Here is a 27,772-nt window from a genome sequence, read left to right as displayed (position 1 = left end):
CAAGTTTTTGTGAGCATCTATTCTTTAACTGACACTCTGCCTGAGATGTGTATGCCTTATTTTTTTCAGGCTAAGATACCTTAATTCTAACCAGACATAAAGGAACTGTGCCGGTCCGGTCCTCCTCTTCCTTTCTTCATATTCTTTGTTTGCAGCATGCAGTGCAGAAACTAGAGAAAATGGAGTAAACGATCTGGAAAACTTACTTCATTATACGAAACCTAAACAGTGATGTCACGGTTAAAAACTTCTCACATAAGCATTTCGAAGTGTTCTGGTCTTGTTTTTTGTCCTTTAAACAAATGTATGCATTTTTGTGTAACATATTTTACACTTATTTTACCAGTATCACAATCAAGAGCTAGTTATGCTTATTGTATGTGGCCCAGTTTTAAGAATTGGAGAATAGATGATCTTGCCTGCGCCTTGAGTTCCCAGTCTAGTTTACTGTTGAGAGGGAGTATCTATTTCAGTTTTTCCACATTGTTTTGTTCTCTAGCCAGTCCCTTTTTCAGAATTTACTTTCGCACCTAAACTGGTTATTCTGCTTTTAAAATTTGCATTGTAAAATGCAGCGTTTTTGCTTCTACCTGCCCGTTTCTTAAACATTAAAGAGAGAGTTGGTAGAACTAAGCTATGCAGTTGCACTTCCTTAAAAAAGGTTGAGTGGAGGTATTGTTTTGGTGCCTGTTCGGACAAGACATGGTAAAACTGGTTATCCCGACATTACCTCCAGCTACAAAAGAGTAGCTTTCTTCACCCCGATGCCTTCCCACCCCCCATTACAGTGCGGCCGGTATTTGATGCTTCTCGCTCCCATCACAAAGTTCCTTTCATTCTAAACAGGATCAATGCTCAACAGCTGTCCCTGGCTTCTCGACTCCAGTTTTATCTGGGCCGCGCTGTAAAGTTACAGAGACAGCACTTACGGAGTGTGATCCTCGCTACCCTGCCAGGCAGCGGGGCGAGGTGCTCGGGGGTCCGGGGCGGCGGCAGCGAGCCCCGCGGTGCTGCGAGCCCCGGGAGCGCGAGGACGGCCGGCCGGCCGAGGTCACACGCCGTGTCCCACTTCGCGTTTGGGCCTGGAGGTCATTCACACCGATGCACTCGGCAGTTCTTAAACCTCTTCAGCCAGGATCTCTTCCTGGTTTGAAAGTAACCCGGCCCCGGCCAGCGTGAGCCTGCGGGGAATGCAGGCGCCAGGCCCTGGCCGGCCCGATCCGCAGAGCAGCCGGCCCAGGAACGCGCGCCTCCTTGCTTTACGGCAAGGGAGCGCGCGTTTGCGACAATGTGACGCCAGCGAGTTTTGGCGGGAATAGCCCTACATTTGGATTCCTGTGGTGGCGGGCAAAGGACGGCCTGGTGAGGAAGGGCGACCGGTAGAGGGGGGAAAAGCGCCTGGAGCCGGAGTTCGGGGGCTATATGATTTAGGAGGGGCACAGCGAGAGAAAGTTCTCAGCGCCGAGCCTAGAGGATCGGAGAGACTCCTGCGGAGGGGCGGTTTCGGAGGGTGGAGGAGTGGGGTGCCAGGCGGTCCCCGTTGTACGGGGACTGGAGAGAAGACTTCCTCTGCTGGCCGAGAGCACCCGAGATTTGGGCCCCAGCCGTCCGCGTGTCACCCAGCCCTTCCTTCCGCTTCTTGGGGCAGTTTGGCTCCGCCCCGGGCTCCTCCTGGCCTTGGGGACGGGGCGGGGGTGGGAACTGGGAGTGAGCGGGCCGGGAGGAGCGGCTGCGGTCCTCGTAGCGATTATTTCCTCCTCCACTAGCCCGCATCCCCTTACTCTAGCCCGACGCTTCACCTCTCACCACCCTCCCCGGTTCCCCACCGTAAAGCACTGGTCCCCCAACTTCCTCCGCGCCACTGGTACGTTTCAGCCTGCCGTTTGCGTGGGAATGAGGCTTGTGAGTTACCAACGAAATGCCAGAGTTTAGAATACTTGCTTGTGCTTTAAAGACTTGGGTAAAATACGGATGAGGTGTAAGGGGAAACCAGGAGCTGTGATTCACCTTGAAGAATCACGGCAAGAGGCGGAGCTCAGCGGCTTTACAGATGATTGAAGCGTGTCCTCATCCACCGTCTTTTCTGGGTTCCTGCTTTTACAGCCGCGGGACTTAGTGGAGTCATGGCAGTGCCCTTTGTGGAAGACTGGGACTTGGTGCAAACCCTGGGAGAAGGTGCCTATGGAGAGTGAGTTTGAGTCCTTTTACCCTGACTTCACGCTTGCTTTAGTTTTCTGTCTATTGTCTCCTTTGAGTACAAGCTGGTTGTTTTGGAGAACAGATCTTTGCATTTGAAATCTAAAACTTTGGGGAACTGAAGCTACACAATCTTCTGTAAGGGTTAATTTTTTTTCTTCCCTTTCAAAACAAAACAAAACAAAAACATTCTCTTCCTAAAGAGCTAGAGGAGACTTCTGAAGTCAGTTTCTCCTCCCACATACTCCTTCCTGGGGTTCAAACATAGTGGTTAAATGAGCAAATGAACAGACTGTGGAGTCACGTTACCGGTCATTGTTCTGTGTTCTTAGGCAGGCTTTTTTTTTTTTTTTAAACATCTTTATTGAAGTATAATTGCCTTACAATGGTGTGTTAGCTTCTGCTTTATAACAAAGTGAATCAGTTATACATATACAATATGTTCCCATTTCTCTTCCCTCTTGCATCTCCCTCCCTCCCACCCTCCCCATCCCACCCCTCTAGGTGGTCACAAAGCACCGAGCTGATCTCCCTGTGCTATGCGGCTGCTTCCCACTAGCTATCTATTTTACATTTGGTAGTGTATATATGTCCATGACACTCTCTTACCCTGTCACATCTCACCCCACACCCTCCCCATATACTCAAGTCCATTCTCTAGTAGGTCTGTGTCTTTATTCCCGTCTTGTTAGGCAGGCTTCTTAATGTCCTTGTGTGCCTCTGTAAAATGGCATATCCCACACGTACTTAGAACAGTTACTGTAGACACATATAGTATCGGATTAATAAATGCTAGGTAATGTTATTACAATTAAATGAATAGAGCAAGAATGAAATCTTGCCGTTTGGGACATCATGGATGGACCTAGAGGGTATTATGCTAAGTTTAAATAAGTCAGACAGAGAAAGACAAACACTGTATGATTTCACTTAATAGGCTGAATCTAAAAAACTAAACAAATGAACAAACAACAAAGAGAAGCAGAGTTAGATACAGAGAACAAACAGGTAGTTGCCAGAGGGGAGGATGGTGCTGGGGAGGAGAGAAATACCTGTGGTACAAACTTCCAGTTGCAAAATAAATGAGTCTCCGGTATGAAATGTACAGTGTGGGGAGTATAGTCAAGAACTATGTAATATCTTTGTAAGGCAACATATCCTAACTAGACTTACCGTGGTCATTTTGAAATGTATAGAAATATCGAGTCACTGTTTTGTAACAGGAACTAACATAGTGTTGTAGGTCAATTATGCTTCAAAAACAAACAAACAAACAAACTCATAAAAAAAGAGATCAGATTTGTGGTTACCAAAAGCAGGGTGTGGGGGAGGGGAAGTTGGATGAAGGTGGTCCAAAGATACAAACTTACAGTTATAAGATAAATAAGTACTAGGGATGTAATGTACAACATGATAAATATAATTATCACTGCTGTATGTTACATATGAAAGTTAAAAGAGTAAATACTGAGTTCTCATCACAAGGGAAAATATGTATCTTTTCGATTTTTAAAATTTTGTATCTATATGAAATGATGGTTGTTCACTAAACTTGTGATAATCGTTTCAGTGCTTTATGTCAACTATAGCTCAGTAAAAGTGGAAGAAAAACAAATTAAATGAATAGAGCATGTGTATATGTGATGTGGCCTAGAATTGCTCTTATCCTATTTTAGTTTATTAAGAATTTATTAAATGACTTGGATGTATAGCATAATGACTTCTTTGGAACACGAGCTATCATACTTCACATTTCAGAAAGGAGTAGTACTGTTGAGAACATGGCAGAAACCATTCCCATGGTTTCTCCCAGGTGGAGAAACTAATAAAGGTAAAATAGTTTTGGATGAGTTATGTTTAACCTTTTGAAGTTTTAAAAGAAATATAATTCAAATGTCTGGAATATTATAACTCTTCCTTTTTCTTTTTAGAGTTCAACTTGCTGTGAATAGAAGAACTGAAGAAGCAGTTGCAGTGAAGATTGTGGACATGAAGCGTGCCATAGACTGTCCAGAAAATATTAAGAAAGAGATTTGTATCAATAAAATGTTAAATCATGAGAATGTAGTGAAATTCTATGGTCACAGGAGAGAAGGCAATATCCAGTATCTGTTTCTGGAGTACTGTAGTGGGGGAGAACTTTTTGATAGAATAGGTATGGAAAAGATTGAAGATAATTCTTATGCTAAATAAGTTTTTAAATTTGTTTTTTAATCTTGGGACTGCTGCTTGTTCATTGTCCATTCAGACTTGCTTATGCAATAGTGAAATTGGAGTAAATTTTCTTGTTTTTGCAACTTATGTAAACACTGAATACATATGTAGAGTCATCAAAGAAACTTTTTTCCCAAGTTGTATAAGTGATTTCGGTTGGGATTGCTATTTTGTAGAGTTTAAGAATGATAAAGTGTGGTCTCATGGTGAAGTATCATAAGTGTGATGTATGCATATGCAGAAAAAGTTTTTTTTCTTTGTAGACATTCTAGTCTCATGAAATCATTGCATACATTTATAGATCCAAAATAATAGCAAGTTGTTACATAAGTGAAATTGAGAATTTTCTACGATTGGTTTATATATATTAAGTAAATTCTGTGCTTGCTACTTAAATGTTCTGTGTAGATTCAAAGTCTTGATATTAAAGAACACTAAGAAGTACATAAAATATATTCTGTGGATCTAAATTTATTATTTAGAGCTACTGTATTAGCAGTTAAAAAGTGATTATTAGAATCTTCAATATCTATCTCAGAAAAGAGTTGAGAATAAAAGAAATCAAAAGTTAATGAGGGAGATAAAAATATAAAAAGATAACTGACAATAGAACCTTTCTTAATAAAACTATTTCCTGAAGGAACTTCACAGGAATTCATGGTTTTGTAGTAGTGCGAGAAATTATATGAAGTTTAAATTTGTTGTTAAGTATTTAGTGAAATCAGCTTAGATTTGTGTAGGGTTCCACTTTGACAATTACATTTCAGGAGTGGAAAAAATATTGGCATAGCATTTAGAAGAAATTAGGGGAGAATTTGAAAGATATCAAATAAATCATGGTTAGTATAAGTAGGGGCTTTCAAGGTATGGCTTGCATTCTTGATTTGGGTGATAGTTTGTTATTTCTCTGTACTTTTCCTGTGATGTTAATTTATTTTTGCCACTTAGCACATGGGGAAATGTGAGTTATTAAGTACTATATGTACTAGTGGACTCCAGAATCTTTAATTGTTAGCATTAGATTCTCTTTGCTAAAGTACGATCACAAATGTTTAACTTTAGAATTAGGAGACTGTGTGGTCGATGACTGATTATATTTACCTGGTGAACTAACTTTCATAATTAATTCTTATAGAGCCAGACATAGGCATGCCTGAACAAGATGCTCAGAGGTTCTTCCATCAACTCATGGCAGGGGTGGTAGGTACAGTTGTCTCTAACTTTTACTTAAAATTAGTCTTAGTGAAGTAAGTTACCCTATTCTGGTATGCTTTCCTCTGCTTCTCTTTTAGGTTTATCTGCATGGTATTGGAATAACTCACAGGGATATTAAGCCAGAAAATCTCCTATTGGATGAAAGAGGTAAGTTTAGCATTTTGTCGCTGCTACCTAATCATTTTAGTACAGCCATACAAAGGCAGGATCAAGGCCTTCCATTACCGAAATTTCAGGGCAAAAAATATGAAATTGAAATACCCTGGACCTTAGCCTTGACGTATTTGTTCTCTTTAATTTATGACTTGGATAAAGATGCAGGGCTTTTACTTACATTTTATGGATGTCATAAAAACTGAGAGGGATGGATAGTGTTAGTGTTAGCTTATAGAATCAGGATCAAAAAAGGTGACAAATATCCACTGCATATGAGGCAGTGATTTTTGTCTGTTTTGTTTAATGTGTTAGAATAGTGCCTGGCAAATAGTAGGTTTTCAAAAATGTTTATTAGATGAATGAATTTAGCAGACCAGAGAGGCGGGTCAGATTTAACACATACTGAATTGTTACTCAATTCAGTATTTAGATTGAAAAAACTAACGAAATAAGTACAGTTTAATGGCATGTCTTTGGCAGCAAAGAAGGTTTAAAAAGACTTACTAGGCAGCAGACTTCATATTAGTCACCCGTGTAATTTGATCATTGGAAAATTAAGGTGATAAGGTGAGAATGAGGAAGGCAGCAGTCCATCACTTCTCTGGAAGGCCACGGCGGGAATAATAGGTGTTTGGGACAGTACTGTGAAAGGCATGTAGACTACTGAAGTACTTTTATAGGTGAGTGACCAGAATGATGAAAGGGCTAGAAACTATGTAAAATAAGGCATAATTGAGGAACTCAAGGGAAACTTGCTAATTGTTAAATACAGTTCTTCACAGTATGTGGGTGAAGACTATATGGAGGCGATTTGGATTAGTACAAGGATGACCCTCATTAATGGATCTGCCCAAAAACTTAATAGGTTGCTTTGTTGTAGGTTTTTTTTTTTAATTTAATTAATTTATTTTTGGCTGCGTTGGGTCTCCATTGCTGCGCACGGGCTTTCTCTGGTTGCGGCGAGCGGGGGCTACTCTTCGTTCTGGTGCACGGGCTTCTCATTGCGGTGGCTTCTCTTGTTGCGGAGCATGGGCTCTAGGCACGAGGGCTTCAGTAGTTGTGGCACGTGGGCTCAGCAGTTGTGGCTCATGGGCTCTAGAGCTCAGGTTCAGTAATTGTGGCACACGGGCTTAGTTGCTCTGCAGCATGTGGGATCTTCCCGGACCAGGGATCAAACCCACATCCCCTGCATTGGCAGGCGGATTCTTGATCACTGCGCCACCAGGGAAGTCCCTGTAGTAGGTTTTTAACGGGAGATTCAAACACTGGATTATTAATTATCAGGAATATTGTAAAGGGAATTTAAACATTGCTTGGCTGGTTGGACCAAAGTACTTTTCACATCTTGTCCAACCCTGAGGTTTAGTGTTTCTGGCATTATCGTGCCCCATCATAAGTACCAGTGTATGTTCTTATCAGCCTTCTTCTACCTCTTTCTGAACTCTATAATTGACCTTCATACAAGGGGATAAATTAAGCCAGCTTATATAAATAATGGAGATGTGAGTATGTAATATCTGAAATGTGAAAACTTTGTTCCCAAACTAAAAATACTGTTTTTTTTTCTCTTTATAAAGATAAAAGTAATCATGAAATAAGATCAAAAGTATAAAAAAGGAAGTAAAAAATCACCAGAAATTCACCAATCAGTTATAACCAGTGTTAATATTTTGGTTAATATCTTTTAGGTATCTTTTTATTAACCCATCTACTAACCTAGCTACTTAAGATCCTTCTTTGGTTATTTAGCCTTCTGCCGGTTGTTCCATAAAGTATGTAGCAAAATTTTAGATATTCAAAAAATTTGGTGTATTGGGAAAAGGAACTGTAGAATGATCTGTTGATGAATCCCAAGAAATGAGAGCACAAGCTGGGAGACTTCCTTTTGCTTCTATTTTTCATTCTATGTCCATTACTTTTTGAATACTAATAGCTTTGATGGTATTATAATCAATTCTTCCCATTCCTCATATACAAATTAAGTCCTTTTTTTATTAAATATAGGTTTCAAGCTACGTAAAATCTTCTAGAAAGGAAGGATTGCGGTTAGGAAAGGGAAGGATTTATAGGAGGTTTCAAAGGAAATAGAGTGTACTTAAACTAGGTGTTAGGTGAGTGGATGTTGATTATAATGATTTTTCATATCTTGCATATTATATAAATAATCTTTTGTTTCTATTCAATAATAATATTTTTTAAAAAAGAAATAGAACATTATCAATATAGTTGAAGTCCTCCTCTGTATTCCTTCCAAATGTGTGCCCCTTTCTTTTTCTCAGAAGTAACCACACTCCTCAATTTAAAATTTATTATATACAGTTCTCTAAGTATTACATCACAGACATAGTGAAACAACAGACTCTAAGGAATACTGTGGTCATCCATTAGTATTTTCAGTGATTACTGCTTATAGGTAACTTGGAACTCTTAATCTCAGTGACTTGTCAAGATTGTGTCATATATAGCTGTTAAAAGGATAATTACAGTAGCTACCTCCCAAGTCATAGAAGTAAACATCAGTGGCTTACATATTATATTGGGTGGATGTAATTGATTTTTAAAGAATCAGTCCCCTGTTTTGGGACATTTAAGTTGTTTCTAGCTTTAAAAAAATATAAGGCAGTGATGACTATTCTATAAATTAACACAGGCCAATATAAAACTTAGGTTGTGTTATAATGAATATTTGTTATGGCACTTGCCGTTTTTTCCATTTATACCTGATGCCATGTCAGTACATATAGATATACCTTGTGTTTTTTTGTTTGTTTTTTGTTACCTACATAATCTCATTGTACATGTGTACTATAAGATTTAATTAATCATTTCTTTATTGATGGACATTTAGGTTATTTACAAACAGTATGGTTATGGTGTGGATATCCTTATGTTTGTGGATTTGTGGAAGTATTTTTGTGGGTATGGTCCTAGAAGTGGGAATTCCTAGTTCAAAGAGCATGAGTATTTCAAATTTTGGCATCTTTTGCCAGATTGCTTTCTAAAAAGGTTGTACCAGTTGATACCTGATAATAGGGGAGTCTCCCCTATCTCTGAAGACTAGGTTAGATTCCCTTTCTGTAAGATCTTGTAATGTTCTGTATTTTCATAACCTCGACAGCAGTTGTTATTGTTAGTCTTCAGTAATTTATCTACCTACATGGCTAGCACAGTGTCACTCAGTTATGGTAGATATTCACTAAGTGTAGTTAAGGTGAAAGTTCTACCTATAGCTTGTGTGTGCTGAAGATGGGAAGTTAGAGTGGAAATTTGCTCTTCTGGTTTGTTTTCTGTACAGAGTTCATCCTCCTTTTCTAAACTTAGCCACCTTGACAAGAAGTTCTGGTGGTTTGTGGGTCTTTAGTTTCGGTCCAGCCAGCTGTGTTTGTCCGCTGCTGGAAAAGTTGTGCCTAGTATGTTATTGATGTCTCCCTCCCGCCCTCTGCACAACCCGATGAGGGTATGGCTCTCTTTTCAGTGTTCAAGTCTGGAGTGCTCTTTTCTAGAAGGCCCTTTGACTCCAGGATCTTTCTTTAATCTGGTCCATACTGTTTGTGTATTGACAATATTTGTCTTAAGTTAATGGAAGCCATAAGGCCTTTTTCTAGTTTTAACCATATGATGATGTCTTTTATTTCTTCTTTTTTAAAATTTCTTTTTGGTCATAACACCAGTGGTTTTCCAATACAACTCAACTCCTTTAAGTATATCTATTTACAAAACATTTTTATCCAGTGCCATCCTCTTTTCCTTTGGTTTAGATAACCTCAAAATCTCTGACTTTGGCTTGGCAACAGTGTTTCGGCATAATAATCGTGAGCGTTTATTGAACAAGATGTGTGGTACTTTACCGTATGTTGCTCCAGAACTTCTAAAGAGAAAAGAATTTCATGCAGAACCAGTTGATGTTTGGTCCTGTGGAATAGTACTTACTGCAATGTTGGCTGGAGGTAAGAGCTTTTTATTTATTTATTTATTTTTCTGCGTATTTTTTTTTCATCTTTATTGGAGCATTATAATTGCTTTACAATGTTGTGTATGTTTCTGCTGTACAACAAAGTGAATCAGCTATATGTATACATATATCCCCATATCCCCTCCCTCTTGAGCCTTCCTCCCACCCTCCCTATCCCACCGCTCTAGGTCGTCACAAAGCTGATCTCCCTGTGCTATGCAGCAGCTTTGAGTTTTTTAATCATGATAAAATTCCTGTCCTTAGGAAAGCCAGGTTTCTTATACCAAAATAAATGAAATGAATCAAGGGGATCCATATTTATGTGATAGTATTTTAATATTAACTTATTTATAACTAAGTTGGAAATTTTAATCCCTAACGTTTTTTTTTTTTTTTAAAATACTAATCTTTTATTTATTTATATATTTTATTTTTGGCTGTGTTGGGTCTTCGTTTCTGTGCGAGGGCTTTCTCCAGTTGCGGCAAGCAGGGGCCACTCTTCATCGCGGTGCGCGGGCCTCTCACTGTCGCGGCCTCTCGTTGCGGAGCACAGGCTCCAGACGCGCAGGCTCAGTAGTTGTGGCTCCCGGGACCCGTTGCTCCGTGGCATGTGGGATCTTCCCAGACCAGGGCTCGAACCCGTGTCCCCTGCATTGGCAGGCAGATTCTCAACCACTGCACCACCAGGGAAGCCCCCTAACGTTTTTAAAAATGAAGTATGTATAGCTATTAAATGAAATATCACAGTAACCCTCTTTTAAAATTCATGTGAATACTTTTGGAAAAGAGTAAGGCAGGAAGTGGACTATCTATCTTAGAAGTGCCTCTAAAATTTCTTAGAATTGGCATTCTTAGTTTGGAAACCATATTGAATTAATTTGGAGGAAACTTTTACTGGATTTGTGTCATTGATTATTTTCCCTTAAAATTGTATAATGATTTGAACACTTAGAAAACTGGGACTTGTTTCTTTTTCAGAATTGCCATGGGACCAACCTAGTGATAGTTGTCAGGAATATTGTGATTGGAAAGAAAAAAAAACATACCTCAACCCTTGGAAAAAAATCGATTCTGCTCCTCTAGGTAACTGGGTTATTTTGATGTAAAGTACTGATTTCTTGGATAATGAAGCCTAGTGCTGTTTGAATTTTTTTCTTACATTTTTTTTCTTTTTAACTTTTAAATCATTACGTAAATAATCCATGATCTTTATAGATGAAGTAGAAGAATAATAAATTAAAAAATTGTAAAATCCAACCCTTATCATCCCAGCACTAAGGAATAGCTTCTTTTTTTTTTTTTTTTAACATCTTTATTGGAGTATAATTGCTTTACAAATGGTGTGTTAGTTTCTGCTTTATAACAAAGTGAATCAGTTATACATATACATATGTTCCCATATCTCTTCCCTCTTGCATCTCCCTCCCTCCCACGGAATAGCTTCTTTTAATGTTTTGATATGTGCTTCTATATTTTGTAGTAAAAACTATGTGTTTGTTATATATGTATATTATTTATAAGTATGTGTGTTTTCACAAAAAATGGCATCCCACTATACATGTTATTTTGTAACCAGTTTTTTTTTGTGTGTTAATGCTTTGTGAACATTTTTTCATGACTAATTGTAGGTCTACATCACTGTTTTTAAAGACTGTGATGGTATTCTGCTATATGGACATGGCTTACTATACTTATCCAGTTCACCTTTTTAGAGATTCAGGATTTTTTCTAATTTTTCACTGCTGTGAAAGAGATATGATGATCATCCATATAACTTAATCTTTGCACATACCTTTAAATTATTTAATTAAAGTAAAACCCCAGAAGTGGAATTGCAGGGTCAAAGATGTATGCAGTTTTTAATTATTATTGTTTACTTTGCCAAATTGTTTCCCAGAAAGTTTGTACCATTTCATCACAGTCTAATTAGTTTACATTTAAACTTTTTTTTTTTGGCCATGCTGTGAGGGATGAAGGATCTTAGTTCCCTGACCAGGGATGGAACCCGTGCCCCCTGCAGTGGAAGTGCGGAGTCTTAACCACTGGACCGCCAAGGAAGTCCCTTAAACTTTTTTTTTTGACTAATCTAATAGGCCTACATATAAGAAATATATTATGTTTTTTATTTTTATTTTAAATTTAGTACCAATGAAGTTGTATATTCATTGTATATTTACTAGCTTTTAGTCTATTTTTGTGAACGTGTTTGTTTTGCTCATTTTTGGTAGGAAGTTTTCTTTTTACTTTATATGAGGTTTTTGAAAAACATATTAATGTCATTAGATCTTTGCATTCATTACAAATATTTTTGACAATTTGTCACGTATTTTTATTTTGTTTATGCTATTTTGACATGCAGAAGTTTTATATATATTTTTTAAACTTAACTTTTTTTTTAAGTATTTATTTATTTACTTACTTATTTAGGCTGCACTGGGTCTTAGTTGCAGCATGCGGGCTTCTTAGTTGTGGCATGTGAACTCTTAGTTGTGGCATGCAAGCGGGATCTCGTTCCCTGACCGGGGATCAAACCTGGGTTCCCTGCGTTGGGAGCATGGAGTCTTACCCACTGGACCACGAGGGAAGTCCCCAGAAGTTTTATATTTTTATTTATTTAAATCTAGTATGTGTCCTTTGTGGTTTCTGACTATATCATCATGTTTGGAAAGGTCTTTCCTACCCTCAGCATTAGAAAAAAATTACCGATGTTTTCATTTATGTTTTTAAGACTTTATTTTTTTCATTTAAATCTTCGGTCCATTAGGAAATTATTTTGGTGTTGGGAGATGAATGAATTCTTTATCAGTATAATTAAGGTACCTTAGGATGATGGTTGCTTTTATTACTGTCTCTTAAAAAGTTATTGGAGGGACTTCCCTGGTGGCCCAGTGGCTAAGACTCTGTGCTCACAATGCAGGGAGCCTGGGTTCGATCCCTGGTCAGGGAACTAGATCCCACATGCATGCTGCAACTAAGAGTTCACATGCCACAGCTAAAGATCCCGCATGCGGCAGTGAAGATCCCGCGTGCAGCAGCAAAGATCCCATGTGCTGCAACTAAGACCCAGCGCAGCCAAATAAATAAATAAATAAATATTTTTTAAAAAAGTTATTGGAAAGTAAATTTCCCTTATAAAATGAAGACTTAATATGACATATTGGAACGGTGAAGTTTGGTATTGACAATGGATAAGAGGGGGTTTTTTTGGTATCTTCGTATAAATATCAAGTGAAGAGAAACATTTCCACCTAGCTCTTGTTCTATTTATTTGCAAACAACTGAGAGTCAGCTCTGGGAAGAATATTCAAAGATATAGACAGTAGCAAAGAATGACTGCATGAAATTAAAGCAAAAATTCAGTAGCTTTATTCTTTCTCTTCCCCAGAATTAATATTTGGACATAAGGAAAACAATAGAGGATGTGTGTTCTACACCACAAGCTGTAGGCTTTTCTAATCTACTTGAGTCTTTTATAAATGTTGTCTTAATGTTTTGTTTTCAGCTCTGCTGCATAAAATCCTAGTTGAGAATCCATCAGTAAGGATTACCATCCCAGACATCAAAAAAGATAGATGGTACAACAAACCACTCAAGAAAGGTAATATCCTTAAAATACAAATATTTTTTTTTTCTGTGAAAAAAAGGTACTTGTAAAGTCAGTATAAGTCAACAACACAAAAGAGCTGTGGTCTCTGTCCTCATGAAGATTATAATGTCTAGTACAAAAACCAGAAATAGAAAAAATAATTTTAAGCTCATTAATAATTATAAAGTGGAAAGTCAGGGTACTACAGCTAAGAATTTGACCAAGTCTTAAGTGACAAAGAACACTTATCTTGCTGAGGAAATCACATTAAATCTAAGATTTGAAGATTAAAGGGGAGCTAGCCAGAAGAGTAGTAGCAAGATGAGTGGCAGATTCTGAACATGGAAGCGGCATCTGGGATGTCTTGGAGGTTAGAAAGTGGTGCATTTGAGGAACTGGAGGGAAGGCCAGTATGGCATGGACCATGTCTGGCTTGTTCATCATTGCATCACCTGTGCTTAGCATAGTGGTCCATCATAGGCATTCAGTAAATGTTTGCTGAGAAAGTAAGTGAATGGAGAAGGGAGAGAGGGAGAGAGGTTTGAGATGAGGTTGGAGAGGTAGATAGCAACCAAACTGTGGAAGACCTTGTAAGCCACGTTAAGGATCTTGGGCTTTAACCGAAGGCTGTTGGGAAAACCTTTTGAGAGATTTTAAGCAAGGAAATGACATGCTTATGTGTTTGGTTTTGAAAGATCTTTCTAGCTACTTTTTTTCACTGTTTTTGATCCTAGATATGAGAAGATGGTAGGCTGGACTAGGTTAGTGATAGCGGGATTGGAAAGAAGAAGTTGATTCCAGAGAAATTTAAGAACTAGAGTTGATAATACTGGTGATTGTTTATATGTGGAAAATGAAGGAGAATGAGGAGTCAAAGGATGTCTCCTTTCTGGTTTGAACAACTGTGTAAATGGTGAAACCATTTGCTTGGATGTAACTCAAAAGGAAAAACAGATTTGCAGGGAAATTTTATTTGATTTTGGATATTTTATTTGAATTTGAGAAGTTAAGTAAAACTGTCTCATAGGAGAGTGTGTGTGTGTGTGTGTGTTTGTGCTTGTGTGCATGCATGTGTGTAACTCAGGAAACAGGGCTAAGCTGGAGATGTCAATTTAGGTGTTTTCTGTAAATAGATGGTGATTTAAGCTGTGGTAGTAGATTAAATTGAGTATATGAAATCTTAAAAATGCCAGTGCTTAAGTGATGGGCGGAGGCCAGAGAAACAGAAAAGTAGCCAGAGAGGTGGGACATCAGAAGAATGTGGAGTAAATTTGTCCTGTGGATTCCACGATATGGCAGTTATTCATGATCTTGGCAGGAACAGTTTTGGTGGAGAGTTAAGAATAAACTCTATTGTATAGGGATTCTAGTGTAAAAGAGAGTTAAGCAGAGTGTAGACAGCTCAGTAAAGAAGTTCGGCTGAGAGAGAACGATAGCTAGAGATGAAAGGAATTTTTAACTCTTCCCTGAATGTTTCTTTCACCTTTCACCTTATTCTAATTGAAATCCAGCTCTCCCCTGAGGACATTGCTTCTTCTCAGGACATTGCTTCTTCTCAGGTAGTAGGTGTTTTCTTTCCTGCACCCTCATACCCTTGATCTGGGAGTGGAGCAGGCATCCTCCTTGTTCTTTCTTCACATTCCTCCACCCTTCATTTTGAATCCTATTATCAGACTCTACCACCCACTATTCCCTCGTAATAATCACCTTCTCAACCTCAAATTAAAATTCCTGCCACATTGTCACTCTCTCCAACACAGCTCTTGACGTAATTTTTGTCATGGTTCTTGGTAATTTAAATATTCATTTAGATGGTCCTTCCACTGTCATCACCTCACATTTCCTTGACTTTCTCTCCTCTAGCGATCTTGTCTTCAAGCATCCTGCTTGGACCACCAGTATATTTTTTTCTGGTTTCCTCCCTCCAGTACCCTGACTCCAGCAACCCTTTGACCACACCTGGACTTGCAGTCCATCAATTCTACTACCTTTTCACTATCTTTTATCTGCCCCCTTCTCGGTCCCGAGTTCCATCCTCACTATTTTAATCCCAAGGTTAGTCACTGTAATGACTTCTTTACATTTATCTTCAACTTCCTTGCCAATTCTCTCTTTTTTAAAAAAATATATTTATTTTATTGATTTATTTTTGGCTGTGTTGGGTCTTTGTTGCTGCGCACAGGCTTTCTCTAGTTGCAGCGAGTGGAGGCTACTCTCTGTTGAGGTGCGCGGATTTCTCATTGCAGTGGCTTCTCTTGTTGCGGAGCATGGGCTCTAGGCACGTGGGCTTCAGTAGTTGTGACACATGGGCTCAGCAGTTGTGGCTCGCGGGCTCTAGAGTGCAGGCTCAGTAGTTGTGGCACACGGGCTTAGTTGCTTTGCGGCATGTGGGATCTTCCCAGACCAGGGCTTGAACCCGTGTCCCCTGCATTGGCAGATCGATTCTTAACCACTGCGCCACCAGGGAAGTCCATTGCCCATTCTCTCTTCATCATACTTACTGAGCAAGTCTACGTAACCTAAGTTTAATCCTGTTTTGTACCCACTCTACACTTATACCTCCACAGCTGATTGCAGCTGGAGAAAAATATGCAGCACTGTCTGCTTTAAATTCAAGATCACTGATCTCAAGTGGGCCCTTACTCCTTCCAGGCAATCATAATGCATTTCCCCACTTCTTTCACAGACCTACTCTCCTAAATCACATTTTTATACCTTTCATTTTCTCTTCAACTTCTAATACCTCCTTCTCCATCCTCACTCTCAGTTGGTGGCAATACTTCCTATTTCACTGGGAAATAGAAGCAATAACAAAGGAATTTCCACAAACTCCTACCACCATCTCCACCCACCTGATTAACTGCCTCTGTGCTCATATACTCTGCTTTCTCCCGTTGCTCTGGGTAAATTGCTCCAGATATAAACCAGCCCTTTCTCTTGTGCACTAGACGCAGTTCTCTTTTGCTTACTCAGTCTAGCAATTCTTCTCTGTTTCTGCTTCATTATTAACTCTTCCCTCTTTACTGGATCTTTCTTATCAGCATAACAACATGCCGTTTCTCCCATCTTACTGCCTGATAACGTAGTAGGCTTAATAAAATATTTGAATGAATGGATTAATAAATAAAAAGGTTGGTTAAACTTAAGCATGTTTAAATGGTTTGGGGGTAGATCCAGTTGAGAGGAAGAGGCTCAAAGTCTAAGAGAGAGGGAATAAAAGAGCATCAAGGTCCCTGAGGAGAAAGGAGGGTATGGGCTCAACTACAGGTAGAGGGATGGACATTTGATGGGAGGATGGAAGGGGAGAGGATGGGTAGGAATGCAAGTAAGTTAGCAGATTTGGTAGTGGCAAGTTGAGGGAGTTTCCATTGACTTTATTTTCTTTGTGAAATGGGAGATGGTATGGTCCTGGAGGGTGGTCTTGGTTAATCTGACAGGAGTATAGAAGTTTTGAAAGAATCATTGTGGAAAGGGAGAGGAAACTGACTAGAGAAACGTAGGACTAACTGTCTGGGTTGAGGATCCAGCTGAGGGTAGTAGCCATGAATTTATAGTAGCATCATATTCTATATAATGATTATTTTAGGTAGAGCTTTTCTAGAGGAGCAAAGAAGATTGGGTAGAGCAGACTCATAATGTTCATTGTCATCATCACAAATTATTTTTTATTTTAAAAAGTTTTGATGCCTTAGCTGGGTCTCTCAGTCTTCATCGAACATTGTTCTGTTACTATAAATGGTACCATTAAAATTATGGCCTGCACTTGGAACATACTTACAGGTCAGGATTTATGAAATGTGTAGTTTGTACAATTTGGCAAGTGAGTCCTACTAAGTTCCTAACGACCACGTTTCTCATAAAATCATGTAGGAAGAGCCACTATTTGTCGTATAAGTATTTTGTGTTAAATAAATGAATTTAGATATGGTTTTACTTCTTCAAGTTGTCAGCTGGGTTAATTAAAAAATATCTGCATAGAAAACTTGAAAGCGTTTGTATTTATGTTTTCTTTTTTAGGGGCAAAGAGGCCCCGAGTCACTTCAGGTGCTGTATCAGAGTCTCCTGGCGGATTCTCTAAGCATATTCAGTCGAATTTGGACTTCTCTCCAGTAAACAGTGCTTCTAGGTAAGACTGATTAATAAAAGATCAAGTAGTTGTTGGATATAATAGTCCCCATGAAAAATAATACATGTATATATTGTTTTCTTAGGATGAATATAATGTTTTTCAGTGTGAGAATGGTAATGTGATATAAGAAAGGCCTGATGGATTTTATTTAAAGATATACTTTTCTCCATATCTTAATGCTGCAGTGAAGAAAATGTGAAGTACTCCAGTTCTCAGCCAGAACCACGGACAGGTCTTTCCTTATGGGACACCAGCCCTTCATACATTGATAAACTGGTACAAGGGATCAGTTTTTCCCAGCCCACATGTCCTGATCATATGCTTCTGAATAGTCAGTTGCTTGGCACCCCGGGATCCTCACAGGTAAGGTTTTTCAAATAAATAATGGCAGCCCTTTGTTTTTTATTGTCTTAAAGTCTTTTTTTTTCTTTTAATATATAAATCTAAGAAATATAATATTAAAACTTGCTACAGATTTTTTTTGTTTTTTGTTTGTTTTTTTGACCACATCATGGCACATGGGATCTTAATTCCCCAACCAGGGATAGAACCCATGCCCCCTGCAGTGGAAGCGCAGGGTCCTAACCACTGGAGCAGCAGGGAATTCCTAGGGGAGACTCTGATGTATAAGAATCTTAAGTCAGAGAAAAAAATTTTCAGACCAAATAGCTATGATATGACTGCTTTTAGTGATAAATCTGATGATTTATTCAGCTTTCCTCTATTTGACATGTAGAACCCCTGGCAGCGCTTGGTCAAAAGAATGACACGATTTTTTACCAAATTGGATGCCGACAAATCTTATCAATGCCTGAAAGAGACTTGTGAGAAATTGGGCTATCAGTGGAAGAAAAGTTGTATGAATCAGGTATGTTTCATTGATTTTCGTTATATTTTTTTCCTGAAGAAAAATTTAAATATTTGAATAAAAAACTATCATTGTCAGTATATTTTAAAAATATAAAGTAATTAGTTTAATTTGAAAAAGAAACAGTTGAAACTGAAGAAATGTAAGTAAAATGTTCTTTATCATAAGAAATAATATTTCTTAAAAGACTTCTCTAAGGTTATTAAAGACACTAAGAGACTCAAGTCATTCTTTAAAACTATGTACAATACTTAAATTGTGACAGTTAACAATCAACTCCCTTCTATGAAAGATGGATCCATGAACAATTCCACATTTCCTCCATCTCCCTGCTCCCATCTACCAATTTTTGTTGTTTATGTTATTATAGCATTTTTATAACATTGACATTCTAATCTGTCTTCAGGCTTTTCACAAATCTTAATATCATGAAAATCAAAGAGAGGAATATTTTGTATTAAAGGAGACCAAAGAGGCCTGATAAATAATGCAATGCATGATCTTTCACTAGATCGTGGATTTAAAGAAAAAAAGCTATAAAGGATGTTATTGGAACAGTTGGGGAAATTTGAATATGGGTTTTATATGAGATAATGTTTTTGAATCAGTGTCAGATTTTTGGTGTGATGATAATATTGTGGTTTGTAGGAGAATGTCTTTGCAGGAGGCACATGGTGAAGTGTGTGCCGTTGATAACTTAGTTTAAAAGCTAAAAAAAAAAAAAAGACAATCACATAAAAAAAGAAAAGTAAACATGCTATCTAGGTTGATAAGGCCAATAAAGGGTTTGTGGTTATTTATTGCACAGTTCTTCCAGTTTTTCTGTAGATTTGTAAGCTTTCAATATTAAAAGTTAGGGGAAAATATTATTGTGCAGAAATCTGAGGCCAGCCTGATTTTCCTCTCACTTGTATAGATAATTCACTCTTTTTTTTTTTTAGGTAGATTTATTGAGATAAAACTCATATGCTATAAAAATTATCACTTTAACCATTTTAAAGTGTACAATTTAGTAGTTTTAAGTATATTCACAAGATTATGCAACTATCACCATTTAAATCTAGAACCTTCCACTGCCCCCCAAATAAACTCCATACCAATTGGCAGTCATTCCTCATACTTTCCTCCCTGGCAACCATTAATATACTTTCTGTGAACTACCTATTCTGGACATTTCATATAAATGGAATTGTATAGTATGTGACCCTTTGCGTTTGTCTTCTTTTACTTAACATAATATTTTCAAGGTTAATTCATGTTGTAGAATTTATTAATACTTTATTCCTTTCAATGGGTGAATGATAGTCCATCGTGTGGATAGACTACATTTTGTTTATCCATTTATCCATTGATGGACATCTGGGATGTATCTACTTTTTGGCTAAACTTTTCTCCTTTGTTAATAAGGTATATTACATTAATTGATTTTTGTATTTTGAACCATCTTGCATTCCTGGGATAAATCCCACTTGATCATGGTGCATAATTCTTGTAGTGTGTTCGATAGATTCAGTTTACTAGTATTTGTTGAAAATTTTTTTGTGTTCATAAGGGATTTGATCTGTAGTTTTCTTGTGATGTCTGGCTTTGGTATCAGGGTAATACTGACCTCGTAGCACAAGTTAGGAAGTATTCCCTTCTCTTCTATTTTTTGAAGAGTTTAAGAAGGATTGATATTAATTCTTCAAAGGTTTGGTAGAATTCCCAGTGAAGCTATCTGGTCCTGGGCTTTCCTTTGTTGGAAATTTTTTGATTGCTGACTCAATGTCTTCACTTGTTATAGATCTATTTCCTCTTGAGTCATTTGTGGGAGTTTGTGTGTTTCTAGGAGTTTGTCCATTTCATCTTGGTTATCCAATTTGTTGGCATACCATTTTTTGTAGTATTATAGTCCTTTTAGATTCTGTAAAGTTGGTAGTAACATCCTACTTTTAGTCCTGATTTTAGTAATTGGAATCTTTTTTTTCTTTTTTTTTTTGGTCAGTCTGCTAAAGGTTTGCCAATTTATCTCTTCTCCTTACTATGTTTATCATTTCCTTCTTTTGGATTTACCTTGCTCTTTTTTTTCCTAGTTTTTTAAGGTGGAAGGCTAAGTTGTTGATTGGATATCATTCTTTTTTAGTGTAAGTGCTTATAGGTATAAATGTATGTCTGGGCACTGCTTTTGCTGCTTCCCATAAGTTTTGATATTTTGAGTTTTCAGTTTTTTTCATATCAAAGTATTTTCTAATTTCCCTTGTGATTTCCTTTTTGGTTATTTAGGTATGCTGTTTCATTTCCACATATTTGTGAATTTTTCAAAATCCTTTCTGTTGTTGGTTTCTAATTGCATTCCATTGTGGTCAGAGAAGATATTTAGTATTATTTTAATTATCTAAAATTTATTGAGACTTGTTTTGTTGCCTAACATATGGTCTATACTGGAGAATGTTCCAGGTGTGATTGAGAAGAATGTAGATTCTGTTGTTGTTGGGTGAGGTGTTCTGGGCATATTTGTTAGGTCTAGTTGCATTATAGTGTTGTTCATGTCTTTTATTTCTTTGTTTTTCTTTTTTCTAATTTATTTTTAAAATTTATTTATTTTTGGCTGTGTTGGATCTTTGTTGCTGCGTGCAGGCTTTCCCCAGCTGTGGTGAGTGGGGGCTACTCTTTGTTGAGGTGTGCAGGATTCTCGTTGTGGTGGCTTCTCTTTTGTGGAGCACGGGCTCTAGGCACGTGGGCTTCAGTAGTTGTGGCATGCAGGTTCAGTAGTTGTGGCTCGCAGGCTCTAGAGCGCAGGCTTAGGAGTTGTGGCGCATGGGCTTAGTTGTTCCGCGGCATGTGGGATCTTCCCAGACCAGGGCTTGAACCCATGTCCCCTGCCTTGGCAGGCAGATTCTTAACCACTGCACCACCAGGAAAACCCTATTTCTTTGTTTATCTTTGTCTAATTTTTATATCCATTATTATTATTTTTTAATTTTATTTATTTATTTATTTATTTATGGCTGTGTTGTGTCTTCGTTTCTGTGCGAGGGCTTTCTCCAGCTGCGGCAAGTGGGGGCCACTCTTCATCGCGGTGCGCAGGCCTCTCACCATCGCGGCCTCTCTTGCTGCGGAGCACAGGCTCCAGACGCGCAGGCTCAGCAATCATGGCTCACGGGCCCAGTCGCTCCGCGGCATGCGGGATCTTCCCAGACCAGGGCTCAAACCCGCGTCCCATGCATTGGCAGGCGGACTCTCAACCACCGCGCCACCAGGGAAGCCCCTATATCCATTATTGAGAGTGGAATGTTGTACTCTCCAGCTGTTATTGCTGAATTCTATTTCTTACTTTAACCCTGTTAGTTTTTGCCTCATAAATTTTGGAGTTTGGATTCTAGATAAATATATGATTATAATTGCTATATCTTCTTGATCATCTTAACATTTTATAATGTCCTTATTTGTCTCTTGCAAAAATTTTTGTTACAGTCTTTTGTTTGATATTAGTATAGCCACTTTAGTTCTGCTTTGATTATAGTTTGCATTGTATACCCAACAACATGGATTTATAATTATTACTTTATGTGGCTGTCTTTTTAAATCAGGTAGGGAAAAAATAGATGTTACAAACAACAAAACTGATTATTATTGTCATTTGTATTTACCTATGTAAATTACCTTTACCAATATTTTTTATTTCTCCATGTGGATTTGAGTTGCTATCTAGCATTCTTTCATTTCAGCCTGAAGGACTTCCTTTACTATTTCTTTTTTTTTTTTAAATAAATTTATTTATTTATTTATTTATTTTTGGCTGTGTTGGGTCTTCGTTTCTGTGCGAGGGCTTTCTCCAGTTGCAGCAAGCGGGGGCCACTCTTCATCGCGGTGCACGGCCCTCTCACTGTCGTGGCCTCTCCCGTTGCGGAGCACAGGCTCCAGACGCGCAGGCTCAGTAGTTGTGGCTCACGGGCTTAGTTGCTCCGCGGCATGTGGGATCTTCCCAGACCAGGGCTTGAACCCGTGTCCCCTGCATTGGCAGGCAGATTCTCAACCACTGCGCCACCAGGGAAGCCCTACTATTTCTTTTTTGGGCAGGTCTGGTAGTTTCAAACTCTATCAAATTTTAATTATGAATGTCTTAATTTCTTCATTTATGATGGATAGTTTTGCCAGATATGGACTTCTTGACAGTTTTTTCCTTTTAGCTCTTTGTGTCATTCCACTGCCTTCTGGCTTCCGTGGTTTCTAATGAGAAATCAGCTGTTAATATTATTGAGGATCTCTTGTACATGATGTGTCACTTTCTCTTGCTGCTTTCAAGATTCTCTTGTTGTCACTGTCTTTCAACAGTTTGAATATGATGTATCTTGGTGTGGATCTCTTTCATTTTATCCTAGTTGAAGTTCATTCAGCTTCCTGGATAGGATTGTTTTTCATCAAATTTGGGAAGTTTTGGGCCATTATTTTTTCAAATGTTCATTCTGCCCCATTCTCTCCTCTCTCTCTGGGACTCACATTGTGCATATTCTGATACACTTGATGATGTCCCACGGGTCTCTTAGACTCTGTTCATTTTTCTTCATTCTTCTTTCTGTTCTTTAGGAACAGTCTCTACTGACTTCTTTTTTCCTGTGTGGGGGCCAAATTTTCTCATTTTTCTGTATGCTTTATCCTTTTTTATTGAAAACTGGACATTTTGAATATTATAATGTGACAACCCTGGAAGTAGATTTTCCCCTCTTCCCAGGGTTTGTTATCATTGACAATTGATGTAGTTTTTGATTGTTTAGTGACGTTTCTGATCAAATATTGTAGTGTCTGTCTTCTTTGTTGTGTGTGGTCTCTGAAATCTTTGTTCTGTTAGCTCAGTGGTCAGCTAATGATTAAACATTAAATTCCTGGAACCAAAAGCTAGTTTTTGCAGATGGGTTCTGTGTGCGTATTGGGGCATACCGTCGATACCCAGCCAGGCAGTTTACAGCTCTGCGTTACCCTTCACTTCCTGCTTGTGTGGTGCCTCATGGTCAGCCAGAGGTAGAGCTTAGAGACTTCTCAGACATTTCTTGAGCATGTACAGTGCCCTGGGCATAAGTATAGCCTTTACAGTCCCAGGAATATGTGAGAGATTTTCAGAACTCTTATCCCTCAAAAACATCTCACTCCTAAACCTTTCCTTCCAGCCTTTTTAGGTAATCTGTTTGTCCCAACTGTTCTGCATTACCCCAGTAAGCAAGGGTTAAAGCGTTTGCCTGTAGGTACTTTTGACAGATGCTCCCCAGGTGGCAACTTTAACACAAGTCCTGTGTAGTTAGGCAGGCAAAATAAAGACAAGTGTGTTGAGCAGGTCTTCCAGGAAGGTAGAACAGCTTAAGACAGTTTATGAATGACGTTTATTCTTGCATTTGTACCTGGACCTGGAATGTGGATGGTTATTTTCAAGCCTACTACTGAGCTAAGGAGTGGGAGTTGGGAATAAGGTAGTTACAATGTGAGAAAGCTCATCTGTTTTGTATGAGTGCCCCTGTGTTGCTGCAAGCTTTTCGTTAGTTTTCAGTGTTCTGAAAAAGTTGATTCTGACAGGTTTTGCCAGATTTTTCATTGCTTTTGTGGAGTTAATGGGCTTTTGAAGTTTCCTAATCTGCCATTTTTACCGACATTACTCCTCAATTAATTCTTTCTGCCTGAATCTTTGGAGAATTTTCTTTGTCTTTCAAGTTTAATAACCTACTTAAGATGTGCTGAGTGTCTTGTGTTTTCCCAGAACATAATGTTGTTCCAGTATTGCACCGTTGTGGTACAGCTCTGTTTCTTTAATAGTCATTTCTTGAAGCGAGAATTATTAAAAATGTTGTTATAATTGGGGCTGGGCTCAGCTAGGCAAATCTGCTGATCTTGCTTGGGCTTATTCATCCAGCTGGAGGTGATGGCTTTTCTGTGGTCCAGGACAGCCTCATCTACGTTTGGGGTCTTGTTGCTGGCTGTTGGCTACGCCTTTCTTTCCATGTCACTCTTCTAGCCTGAGCTTCTAAAACACTGAAAGTGGAAGTTGAAAGGCCTCTCAAGACCTTCACCGTCTTCTGATTGCCGCTGTAGCTTTTTACCCACAAATCTGGCCTCTCTTTTTCTTTCTTATGTTTTAATAATCTTGTTTTTCCTCTCAGTCCATTTTTATTCTCTCTCTCTTTTTTTTTTTTTTTTTTTTCATTTTTTGACCATGCTGCATGGCACATGGGATCTTAGTTCCCCAACCAGGGAACAAACCCACACCCCCTGCATTGGAAGCGTGGAGTTTTAACCGCTGGACCACCAGGGAAGTCCCTCATTTTTATTCTCTTCAATTGTTTCTTCTTTCAGTTGTATCTTGGTAAAATACTAAATTTATTTTGTTGCTAAGAGTTCACATAGACTCAATCCCCGATAACAGGGCTGCGTCCTGTTTACAGGTTGGTCTGGTTGGACACACACATACCCATTGGGAGAGGAAAGTCCTAGAAGGAGTGGGATTTTCAGCTGGCATAGTTCCTGTTATAGAAGCGCCTCTCAAATTTTTATCCCAGTAGTATCACTGAACTAAGATTATAGTTTTTTGTTTTTTTTTTATAGTTTTTATTTAGAGTATTTTCTGCCCACACATCTGGTTTGACCTTATTTTTATTGTCTTAGGTCACTGTATCAACAACTGATAGAAGAAACAATAAACTCATTTTCAAAGTGAATTTGGTAGAAATGGATGAGAAGATCTTGGTCGACTTCCGGCTTTCTAAGGTATGTAGAATAGAACACTTTTTAAAAGAAAAAACTTTGTTTTGCTATTTTTAAAGAAGTATTACATGTTCATTTTGGAAATTTTAGAAACACAAAAAAGTATAAAGAAGATAAGAATCAACTTTAATTTTATCATCCAAAGAGAACACAGATTTATTTTTGATATTGTATTACAATAACCTTACTATTACTTATAATATATGCTCTATGGAATTACTCTTATGTGTAGATTTTTTTTTAATGGCATTATATTTATAAACATATGGTAACTGGTTTTTTAAATTTAATATTATGAACATTTGTTCTTGTCATTAGCTATTCTAAAACAGTTTTTTCAAATGACATTTTCCTTATTATAAAAGTTTTTGTTTTTTGTAGAATGTGTAAATAAATAACAAATAAAAAAATTAAAATAGTCCTAAATTATTTTCGTCCTTAAAATAATTACCCTTAATATTTTGTAGCATTCTAAGCTTTTTCTTATTGAATTTGTATTTAATATTTTTTCATAATAATTACGATTTGTCCAAATGTTTGCACATTATAATTAATGAAACTTTATCTGTTTGTTACAAGCTACTCTATGATTAATACTCATATACATGGAGTTTTGTTCACATTTCTGATTCTTTCTTTAGAAATTAGTGGTTCTGAGGTTACAGTTTTAAAGCCTTTGACATATAAGACCAAAATAGCATTTTCTCTGTTTACCGAAAGATTGTGTGTGGCTCTAAATGAGGTTGGAGGAGTTGGTCACATTCTTTATGTTGGAGATTTGCTGCAGTGCTATTGTCCAGATGCTTGGTATGGAATTAAATTAAGATCCTAGTGTAGAGAAACCCTTCTCATAACTGAATCACTGGCTCTGTTGTGGCAAGACTTAAAGCGTAGTTGTGTAGCTTATTTTTAGTTTATAAACGCCTAGTGCCTATGAAAAACAATGACATAGGTCCAGAGATACCAACCCTTGAAATGGACAGGATGCCATTGTTTCTGCTCTCTGGGCCCAGGGTGGTGGGAGCAGTGATGGGCCCAAAGTCAAGTCAGAATTATTTATGTAGTCATTTCTTCTACCAAGATATTTTGTATTCATAAGAGGACCGGAAGATAACTGTAGCTGGACATATCCATGGATGTTTGTCTCTACTTACCCCTAAAGAAAGTTTGATTTTATGGCATAGTCTCTTTTTCTTGTTTTTTTGACATTAGTTTTGGATATTATTCCTAATATAGGGTGATGGATTGGAATTCAAGAGACACTTCCTGAAGATTAAAGGGAAGCTGAGTGATGTTGTGAGCAGCCAGAAGGTTTGGCTTCCTGCTACATGATAGATCCACTGGCTCTGGGATTCCTGGTGAATATAGTGCTGCTATGTGGACATTATTCTTCCTAGAGAAGATTATCATGTTCTGCAAACTGCAAACAGTAGCCCCTGAAGAGTTGTCTTCCCTCTAGCCAAACAATTTCCAATTCTTTTTGTATGTTCTTCATACAAATAATACCTATATCTTAATTGTAAGTAAAACTTTGGGGAAGGGATAGATAGAATTCACTAGATATTTCTTCATCTGCATTTAGTGTCTGAATTTGAGACCCACCTGGTGGAAACCAAGCTCTGGGGATACGTGAGCTTACCAGCTTTTATACCAACATAATGAAAAATGATACTCTTGTCCCATTTTTACCAAAACATTAGGTTTCATCCAAAAAGTACATATTTCCTCCACTTTGACTTAATTACATGGATAAATTAGTAAAAACAACCTTGTGATTTTGGGACAGTAGATTTATCAGTCTGTGAAGTGAAGCCAGCTTCAAAAAATATATCCCCAAGATTTGTACTTATATTTTAAAGCCTGACCAGGTGTATAAACCTGTTTTTGAATTATAATTATTAATTAAAACTGCAAGTAGGTATGTTTTTTCTGGTGTAGGTAATAATATATATGATTGGTCTTTCAAGTAGAAGTTGAGCATAACCTCTAGTGCTTAACTACCTTTACTCAAAATTACTGTTGCACATTTTAAATATTTTTCTATATTATTTTCTACTTTCACAGCTATATTTTAATTCTTTATTACAGAAATAAATTCTATTTTGAAAATGAATAGCTAACTCTGTAACTTATTGGTGACTAAGCTTCTAGGTGATAAGGCATGAAAGAAGGAGGGGAGATGTAAGGAAGCTATAATGGACATAGATCTGATTCCTGGCTTTTTTTTACCTATTAGTTTTAGTAAGACCTTGTTCTTTCAATAAAATTTATATTAATTTTTGAATATGTTAGATTGGGACCCAGTATTCTCTTTTCTTGGTAATTTATAAAAATTAGTCAATTATCTTAGTCTGAAGCCAAGAACAGGGAATTCCCTGGTGGTCCAGTGGTTAGGACTCCACACTTCCACTGCAGGGGGCATGGGTTTGATCCCTGGTCAGGGAACTAGGATCCCACGTGCCGTGTGACGTGGCGAAAAAAAAAAAAAAAAAGGAAGCCAAGGACATGAAATTTTATAGAGTTTATCATATATAGTATATCCTGGTAAATGGTATTACTGCCGCATACCCATAGGAGGAATAAGATTGAACTTACAGGCGGCTCCTAAGAATTGAGCCAGTACATTCTCAAATATGAAAGAAATTTTGTTCCTGAGAATTGTCAGCCAGCCATTAGTAACTCTCTAAAACAAAGTTGTCTCTGGCTTTGACCTATCCCCTGAGCTCCAGA

At 37.9% G+C, this 27,772-nt stretch overlaps 1 protein-coding gene across 2 annotated transcripts; it reads left to right on the top strand.

Annotated features, from left to right (window-relative positions):
* Nucleotides 1-1,267: 1,267 nt before the first annotated feature.
* On the top strand, nt 1,268-27,326 carry CHEK1 (checkpoint kinase 1). Of its 2 annotated transcripts, none has more exons than XM_059930114.1 (13): nt 1,268-1,362; nt 2,104-2,188; nt 4,128-4,351; nt 5,546-5,610; nt 5,703-5,772; nt 9,540-9,728; nt 10,712-10,816; nt 13,236-13,331; nt 17,337-17,445; nt 17,634-17,811; nt 18,185-18,316; nt 24,944-25,045; nt 26,279-27,325. In XM_059930114.1, exons 2-13 carry the CDS (start codon nt 2,124-2,126, stop codon nt 26,372-26,374), a joined length of 1,431 nt encoding a protein of 476 aa, XP_059786097.1. In that variant the 5' UTR covers nt 1,268-1,362; nt 2,104-2,123; the 3' UTR covers nt 26,375-27,325. The 2 variants fall into 2 exon arrangements, with proteins under 2 accessions (XP_059786097.1, XP_059786098.1); XM_059930115.1 differs by lacking the exon at nt 1,268-1,362 and adding an exon at nt 1,708-1,864 and having other exon boundaries at nt 26,279-27,326.
* The last annotated feature ends 446 nt before the right edge of the window (nt 27,327-27,772 follow it).

The sequence above is a fragment of the Balaenoptera ricei genome, chromosome 8, assembly GCF_028023285.1.
Source record: "Balaenoptera ricei isolate mBalRic1 chromosome 8, mBalRic1.hap2, whole genome shotgun sequence".
NCBI classification, from domain to species: domain Eukaryota; kingdom Metazoa; phylum Chordata; class Mammalia; order Artiodactyla; family Balaenopteridae; genus Balaenoptera; species Balaenoptera ricei.
This window is presented reverse-complemented; position numbering and strand designations above follow the sequence as displayed.

What these genes read in the sequence shown, in the direction of transcription:
- CHEK1 (XM_059930115.1), top strand. Translation starts at nt 2,124, where the DNA reads ATGGCAGTGCCCTTTGTGGAAGACTGGGACTTGGTGCAAACCCTGGGA. An exon ending in TCTCCTATTGGATGAAAGAG is followed by an intron (nt 5,773 to 9,539) that starts GTAAGTTTAGCA and finishes CCTTTGGTTTAG; the next exon opens with ATAACCTCAAAATCTCTGAC. An exon ending in TCGACTTCCGGCTTTCTAAG is followed by an intron (nt 25,046 to 26,278) that starts GTATGTAGAATA and finishes TTCCTAATATAG; the next exon opens with GGTGATGGATTGGAATTCAA.